This window comes from Pyxicephalus adspersus, chromosome Z (genome assembly GCF_032062135.1).
Source record: "Pyxicephalus adspersus chromosome Z, UCB_Pads_2.0, whole genome shotgun sequence".
Lineage (NCBI taxonomy): Eukaryota > Metazoa > Chordata > Amphibia > Anura > Pyxicephalidae > Pyxicephalus > Pyxicephalus adspersus.
The window spans coordinates 16,170,914-16,180,233 of record NC_092871.1 but is presented as its reverse complement, the minus strand read 5'-3'; the positions used below and the strand labels follow the sequence as shown (position 1 = coordinate 16,180,233).

The window sequence follows — 9,320 nt, the reverse complement described above, 5'->3', positions numbered from 1 at the left end:
ATTAGAACACCGGATAGGGAATCCCCCTCCTCCGCAGTGTCTTGGGAGGAAGGGGATCCCCCATCAGAGATCTCCCCGCAGCAGTGAAGGGAGCCACAACAAGGAGGCTGAAGAGCCGCATGCGGCTCGGGAGCCGCAGGTTGCAGACCCCTGGCCTAGGCTCAATTGCTTAAATAGCAGTCAATAATATTTTAATGTTAATAATATTTTTAAAATCATGCTATTGCTGCTTTTTGTCAGAAATGTGGACATGTAAAGTTATCAATATGTTTATTTTATGATGCTCACACATAAAGAACTATATTGTTCTCCCCTATGCCCTCTCAATAGAACTGAACAGTGTTGTCTTTACAGCTCTCATTGGAAATGATCATGAAAGATTGTTTCTAGTGATAGAAATTTACTGTCCTGATGGAGGAAATAGCACATGGTTTGGAGAAAAGAAGCTCTAACATGTGAGGAGCTTCTACACAGCTTTTACCCCAGGCCTAAAAGGACACAAGAGCATTTAGTAGATCTAATAGATCATAATATTTAAAAACATAGATATCTGTAACATTTTTGTTTTAAATTAAACGTCCAAGTTGCAGTGTATTTATTGTGATATACTTACTGTGCATAAAATAAATTTATCTAATATCTATTGCCTATCACTTTGCAGTTCCTCCACGCCACTGTAATTTTGTGATTTTTTTTATATGACTTTTTTCAGATGTCTTCAGACAGGTCACATAATGTACAGGGTCCTTTTTTCTGACAGTAGGAAGTCCTCAATGACGCAGAGAATGGCATAATTACATAATATGAGTGCTTCTCTCTGCAACTTTGTATTTATAAGTGCAAGGCACTGTGGTGATGCCACCCCAGGAGTGGGTACATGACACCCTGCACATACAGGGCACCATTAGTTGCATTTTTTGTTTTAGATCCCTACTGGAGATATTTTCAGATGTATATAGGGGGTACGGTGTACCTGATCAGATGTTTCTTTTCATTCTATACAAAGTACAACATACTTTCTCTAGCTAGTAATCTTTTAGGTTGGGAACACCTGTCATGTACATTTGCAATGGAAAATGGGTATTCTTAAAAACACCCGCTGTAAGCTCCTTTTATATAGGCTCCTACAAGCCTCAATCTAATTGGTGATACAGGGCAGAGGGAATGGAAATTCCATAACAGAGATAAGTGGACTCCCCCATCTCAAATATGAAACGATCAGTGAAGGAGAGTTGTGAAATTGGTCCACAGAATAAAACAACTCAGATTAAAGCAAATCTTAAATGAAAAATTCCTATCTAATTAATCACTGTCTCTCTTCAATGTATTTTATTGATAATTCCGGCTGTGCACGCTTGATGTGGGCCAGGATCCAAGAGCCTGTTATCATAATTTCGACTCGGAATCCAGGTGAATTGGTCGATTATGTCACCCTGGTGCTCAGGACTTCACTAAACACCACTACAAAGATGCTGATTATATTAGCAACAGGGTGCAAAAGCATCAGTAAGATCGATGATAGATGCCAGGCAAAGCACTGCACTTTTCATGGGAACAACATCTAACATTTATGTAGACACTAAGGTATAAGGGATGGATACATATGATAGAAGCCTGTAGGCACAAAGACACAAAAACTGTACACATATTTAGAGCTGTTAGTGTAATGCTTCTCTATAAATGTAGAAAAAATGGTTGAAAAGATCAGTGTTTGAATCCACTGGGCCCCCCTTGGTTTACATCTGGTTGTGCGGTTTGGGCAGTCATTTTAGTAAGCTCTTGGAAACTTGGCAGTGCATAAGGCTCCAATCTAATGGTAAAATATATCCAAAAATCCATTATTTGGTTGAGTTCTACAAGAACCAGATAACGCTGTTATTCTTATAATGCCTTGCTTCACCAACTGACAGCCAGGAAGAAACAGGAGGCTCTTACACCTTCTTGGTCACTGCTGCTGTGCTTGGATGGGGATATTCAATGTTTTTGAGGACCAAGAGCTACAGGTTTGTACTACTGTAAGTACTAGGGATACTGAAGAATGTAAGGTTTGAGTTACTGTACTTCAGTAAACAGGAAGCATCATTTGTTCTCAATGTCTTAAAAAACATTTGATATTAGTTAGCAAATGTTTTCAATCCTGGACCAGATCTATTTCAGGTTTGCTGAATTAGGTTCTCCAACGATCTTCTCCAGGCTTGGAGACCTTTAATAAATCAGAGTCTTGCTGTCCACATATGTTGCTGTGAACGCACCTGACATAGCATGAGGGCTAGATTATGCATTCTTTCAAATTATTGGCTGCACGATGCATAAAGAGTTCTGCTCTATGGAGAGGGGAGAGGGAGAACGACGGAGCGGCACCCCACTGCGTTCTCTCCTCTTCATCTGCATTGCGATCGTTAGTCGTCCATCGTCCGTGGATCTGCCAGGATGGTCGTTCAGGCGATGGACGACGAACACTTTACATAGCATGATTCTTGTCCGATATCAGCCCTGAGCCAAATATCGGAAGAGAACCATCCTTAGCCCAAGTATGGCATTATAGGTGTTTCTTATGCAGCATTTTTTTTCCTACGGATTCCCTATAAACCCATAGCAATGAACCCCATTCTTAAACGGGATCCTCTCACTGAGAACCTAGCCCACTTTCTGCATGTCATAATTGGTTGAACTCTGTGACAGGTGGCCTAACTGGCAAAAAGAGAGTCACAGAAGTGAATACAGCCAGGCTTTTGACCAAGGGAGTTGTTTGCAGTTTACGAGAACATTGCCACCACTACATACTGGTGGCTCCTTACCATTTCTCACTGGTAGCCATTTCTCACTGGGTGTAATAAGAAAGTAGTAAACTGTTAATTTCTTATGAGCAAAATAAATATATTTATACTGGACATTGACCTTTTGTCCAAGGTTAGGGATCACTGGCCTGCAAGTATCCCTAAAACACTGTATCAGTTTAGTTATAAAAGCCTGAATAAATCTATACATTTGCATATGTATCAGTAAAAAATTAGCAAGGTTGATACATAGGCAATTTTAGTTCAATGATGAACACTTGGGCAAAAGGTCATGATATTTATGTTCAGTAGCCAAAGACACACATTACTGCCACAAGCACATTGCTGGCAGGGCCACAGCCTGTGCCTGTTTAAAACCTAGTTCTGAATGGTACAATAATTGTGGTACTTACACAGTTTCGTCATTTTGGAACTCCAGTTCTCCATAGGCATCCTCAAAGTCAATTCCTCCTCCCCGTGCTGTGCCCTCTACTGTCCGATAGGGTATGATCACAGTCCCTCTTGCTCCAGAGTTCCTCACCACTCGCACCTCCAGAACCCCAACACTTTCGCTGACACGAACCAGGTTTTCCTCAAAAGTAAATATTCCAGCATGATCGTCATCCAGAATGGTCACTGTGGCAATAAGTGGTGAGACCAATCGTGCCTTGGGGCGTCCTTCCCCATCTGGTTCAAACATTCCTTCTGCGTCTCCCACCCTCAAGTTCATTAGACGTACAAAGAAGTGTTCATCTTCCTCAAAGATGTCATCATCAATTATTCCAATTTTAATCTCTTTTTGACTTTCACCAGGTTTAAAAATTAGTGTTCCTTCACTGTATTCATAATCTGAGCCAGCATTGGCTGATCCATCCTCTGTCTTGTAGTCCACATAAAAGGTACTTGCGCCATCTCCACCTTGGCAAGCAACATTAAGTGTAACAAAGCCACAGTTCTCCAGACACTGGTAGTTGCAAGGCTGGAAGAAGATCCTGCTAGTGTTTTCTTCCCCAGATTCAGAAGTAACTTCCTGAAGATTAGCTGGCTTTTTGCTGTGGTCAGCTGCATGTTTCTTCAGTACATTGCCTGCCCCAATCATCATACGGGTGGCTTGAATACGGTAAAAAGCTCTGCTCTTCTGCTGGTGCAATAAGGCATAGTAATTGGCCATTTCAACCAGCTGATCCAACTCCCTCTCAGGGTATTTTTGCTTTAGTTCTTTTAGAATGCGGATGACCTCTTTGCGACTTTCATCAAGTTCCTTGGCTTCGGCAGCAGCAGCTGCACTGTCTTGTACTACTGGATCTTTAATTTCTGGTGCTACCACTGCACCAGACCCCAGTTTTCCATCCATTTCAATGCTTTTGGGAAACTCACCCTCTGTCTCAATAATAATACCTCTTCTCTTATCTGCTCTATATCGCTTGTAAACATATTTGTAAAAGAGAAGTCGTTTGTCTGCAATCCAAGCAAAGACTACACAGGCTGGAAAAAATAAGAGGGTGACCAGTCCCTCCCAGACCTGGACACGACTTGGGGAAATTACAGCAAGAATGAGATACAGCCATATATATGCAAAGATACTCCAGGTGGCAGTGACGAAGAAAACTCTTGGGTGCTTGATCTTCCTTGATTCACCATTAGGGACGACATAAACACAAATGGCGATAATGACAAACATATTAAAAGCAGCGGAACCCACAATGGTCCCTGGTCCTAGATCTCCAGCCTGGAAGTTGTGTCCGCACACTTCAATGACAGAAAGAAGAATTTCTGGGGCTGAAGAACCTAAAGCCATCAGAGTTAGGTTGGAAACTGTTTCATTCCATATTCGAACAGTGGCCACACTGGTTTCCCCATTTGGCTTGGTCAGTGTAATTTCCTTCTCTTGAGAGGTAATAACTTCAATGGATGCCATGAATCGGTCTGCAATGATGGACACTCCCAGAAAGAGGTAAAGCATGGCTACAAAATAAACAACAGCACGAGCAGCTTTGTCTCCCTTTGATGGGTTGTGGGGGCTCCAGACTGGAAGCAAGATACCTGGCTCACACTTTTCATCCCCGCTTGCTTTACAGGTTTCATTTTCTGATACCTCTGATGAGACAGAAGCCAAAACATAGACCATCAGAACCAATACAATTCTCAGGAGGTATGCCATGGTCGATCAGTTATTCTGATGGTCCTCAACAAGATGGTGGCTTTATGGCAGCTCTGAAGAAAAATGCCTAGGTGAAAAAAATAAAAGTATATATAAATAAATAAAAACAGACCAAGGCAAAACATATTACATATTTTTTTTTTATCACACACATAATGGCTGACTGATTTTAGACAAATAGTGTTAGACCTACTACTTGTGCTATAACCACAGACATTATATATTCCATTAAGTTACCTACACTAAGCCCTGTAAGTGAATCTCAGTGTAAAATGCTATTTTAAAAGATATCAATATCAAGCTATGAAGTCAATAGGAAGCATGGGCAATATGCTTTTGGAAATTTATAGTATAAAAGACATTGGATAAAGATCAAGTTTTCCCTCTATTTCATCTTCATTTTTTTTTACATGTATTGCTGTATGTTATTTTACTATGATTTGTCCGCTTAAAGTTTATTTTACTATGAAGTGCTTAAAGTGAATCCCAGGTGACCCGAGTGCGTGAAAGAACAACGTGAAAATCGTCAACGCTTCACTCGTGAGTTTTGAGGATGACTTGATCCACAATTCTTACAACTACAGGTGAGAATGAGGGCTTTTTTTATAGTTCATTTACTGTAAATAAATACATATACAATAATATCCAGTAACCCGAGTTTGTCTCAGATCGACTTTAAAAGGCCAATTGCAAGATATCTGAATATTCAGTTTACAACATTTAATGGGGCGACAGAGGTTCATTTGGCAATACATAGCCAAACATTAAGTTGCCGCTTGTCAGAAAAGCATTAAGGTGTCTTTATTGCAATGCAGTACAATTATACTGTGCACTAATAGATGCTGTGCTTGTACAGTTACAGGTTGCCCGCCCTGGCTCCATACACCTTAAATTCAACTGCTAACAAAGTAGTGCTTTTTAGTAACTCATTTAAGCTTAATAGTTTCTCAGTGCAGTTGGTTCTGTTCAAAAAAACAGTACACTGGGCCATTTTTAAACACAATGCATAATCCTCATCGAGAATTGCAGACTAGTGGCTGGTAGGTTACTATAGTTTGCACATTATAACTACTATTTGCCCTAGCTTGCTGAATAAGGCCATCTATTCCTAGTGATGTCTGAGAAGAAGCACTAAAGGGAAATCAATATATTTTGCTTTCTACTAGCTATGTTCTTATAGATTTAAATTCAAGATAAACAAACTCTAGAACATTTTATTTCTTACTCCTCAAGCAATTAATTACCTCTAAACTGTATAATATAAGGAAAAACAGACACCTTGAAGCACAAATTATTTTGGAAAGGGGAATGCCCTTGCCACACTGCTGGTCAGGCTGACTGTTAAGAATGAATATGTAATAACATTTAGCTTGACCCAATAATGAATATTTAAAAATTCTTTACACCATTCACATTCTGGTATTTGACAACATTTCAATAATAAATGGCAGATAGAAAATGTAGGCCATTAACATAAGTTAATCATTTATTTATACGTTTTATAAGTCTATAAAATAGAAATAAGGGGGCTGAGGTAGAACAAGGGATTTTTGTCTGAGTGGAACACTTGAAAATTAAAAGAATATAATAAAGTTTGACCAAATGCCATGGATTATGGCATCTTAATAATGACCATTCCTTCTTACCTGGATCTCCCCAAACTATACACTAAATCTTTCAATAGAGATAAAGATATACAGGTGACTGTGTTTTGCTAACATAAATCTTGTGAACTTCCTCTATCTACTAATGCTAATGGAAACATTCCATCAAATATATCAATATATGCCAAGGTTATTGCTTGGGTCTTACTAATGACCCGTCAAAGTTTTGTACTTTAGCTGAAGGCAGAACAATGTGGATTTGGCCGGACTATGGACAGGTGAGTAGAAGATGTGGGGAACTGTGTGAATTGAGAGAGAACTATACAAATACAGTGGTACCTTGGTATAAGTTCGCTTTGGAATAAGTCCAACTTGGTTTAAGTCCTGTTTCGACATGAAAAATGCCACCCTTATTTATCTCTCCCGAGAAAAATCCACGACTGCCCACGAGCATCAGTATGCCAGTTGCTACCATTCAGTGAACAACCCGCGCTATAACTCTCTGTGAATTACATAACATCTCCTCCTCCTTCCTTCTCAGCACCATCCTAGTAGGCACTCAACTCGTCTCAGCAAGGTAATGAAAGGTTAAATTTTATTTATTTCATCCAATTGCTTTTGTATTTATGTATTTTAGTATTAAGCACTATTTAAATTATTTCTTACAACCCTATCAATGTATATTATGCCAATAACAATAGGATTTTTTTTTTCATGGGAACAGATAAATCATTTTCTATTTATTCATTATGGGAAAAATTTGTTAGGTAAAAGTTCTGTTTGGTATAAGCCCAAGGATCTGGAATGGTTTAAGGACTTATACCAAGGTACCACTGTATATGGTTTATTTTTTAAAGGCATCCCAAGAAAAGAGAAACATGTAGGCCATCTTTGCTGAAAATGCTAATTTGTAAAGCTGTACTGTTGACCCCTACGGCTTATTCTAGATTTCTAACCTAGAAAAAGTATGTAGATCGGGAGTTCAGATTTTCTTGCTTAGCATACTTGCTCTGGTTTAGTTTTTCAGAACATAATAAAAATAAAGTATCAACATGACAGCTGGGTAACAATAGCAGCCTACATGACAGATTTACTTACTTGAAGCTATTCCAGACACAGACAACTGCTGCCTCCGGCACAGTGCAGGTATCTCCTGCTGTCTGCATGCTCTGTGTTACTTATTTTACAGGAATATGTGACCAGGTCCAAAGTATTGACATTGTACATTTGTTTCTTTATATCTGTTCCATTGAGAGCTGTACAATGTTTGCAAAAAATGTGACATTGTCACAAATGTGACATGGGTTTCCTTACTCTACTGAAAGCCAATGAGATACATTTAAAAACACCTTAGGGAAACCCTGTGGCTGTATTAAAGTATTTAAAGTTACTTGAAAACAAGACATAAATACTAACTTTTTCTTCTGCCCATTGCTAAAGAAACTTCACTGCCCTATTGCTGACAGTCGACTGAAATCTGCTGGAAAACCAGCTGTGTTAGGAGAATTGTATGCAGTATCTCCTACAGCTTTTACTGGTCAACCTCTAAGTTACTTCCATGCCCTATGACCTACACAATATGGAGAACCCCCTCATGCATTCTCTTTGAAAGAAAAAAAAAAAAAAACAATATACCGCTTTGACATCAAAGAGTCCCAACAGCTAAACTTAATATAGTGGACAATGACTAAGTCTTTTTTTAACTTGTATTTATTTGTCAGGCCAGAGTTACTATATGAAATATCCAACAAAATATAGGTGGAAGGGTCCACTTCACAAAATAAAACAGACTCTGCACTGTCATAAATTGCTGGTGTTTATAAATACTGAATGACTCCAGGATAAGAAAAGTCTGAGGTAATATACTGTGGTTAAATTTCCTACACAGAGTACACTGTAGATATGGTTGTAGCTTGATTTGTGGTGCAATATGTTTAGTAGATGTTTTATTGTTCATATTCGGTTGGGCCTCCTCAGCAAATTCTGGAGGAAACTTTTGTCAGTGCTAGAAAACAGAGTACTGCATAATGCAATAGGACTCCATATGTAAATATTTTTTTGGGGAAAAAAAGAAATATAGATCACAAGTTCACTTTGATTTTTACTTAGGGGGTAATTTAACAACCATACTTCTATATTGGTCTATAGTAACGATTTTCTAACACATTCATTGCTAAAAAACCTTCACCACCATTAATAGTCCTTTTTGACCTCAGGCATGTGCTCAAAAAGATTACCTCGCCCTACCATTTATGATCAGCTGATCTTGCTGTCTTAATTACAATATGTAACTGTTGCTTTATATTTTTCACAGCCCAACAAAAAAAAAAATCTTTTCACTTGCCAAGAATTGTTCAATATATTTAGTGTATTTCAGGTCTGCTGAATCCAGAAATGACATCAGTTTCATTGAATTGGCTCTAGTTCTTGTGATACAGGACGCAGAATAGAGGATTTTACCAACAACAAATGTTAACACAGCATATTATTATCAATTTTTTATTTACACCGATATTTTGCATTTTATATATTAAATGTAGAATTATTTTTTAATGAAACTTTCATTTGCCTTCTTACATTTTTTTTTACATTTGTATAAGTAGGCATATCTAGTTTAGTTTTGCTTAATTTTCATGTTTCATTAGTTTTCTATGAGGTTATTATTGAGGTCATTATTTCAAAAACTGGAGCCAATCTAGCAAAACAATACCATGTTTGTAATGCGTGCATCAAACGTAACTTAAAATGACTTGATTCTGTTTGGCAAGAAAATGGTTG

At 38.4% G+C, this 9,320-nt stretch overlaps 1 protein-coding gene across 2 annotated transcripts in view; it reads right to left on the bottom strand.

Moving 5' to 3' along the window:
* The window catches only part of SLC8A2 (solute carrier family 8 member A2), a 101,905-nt gene that overhangs the window by 73,675 nt on the left and 18,910 nt on the right, over positions 1–9,320 (bottom strand). For both annotated transcript variants that reach the window (XM_072429334.1, XM_072429333.1), the window contains exon 2: positions 3,191–5,005. In XM_072429334.1, the coding sequence (XP_072285435.1) occupies positions 3,191–4,938 (1,748 nt within the window). In that variant the 5' untranslated portion in view covers positions 4,939–5,005. The remainder of the gene's footprint in view (positions 1–3,190; positions 5,006–9,320) is intronic.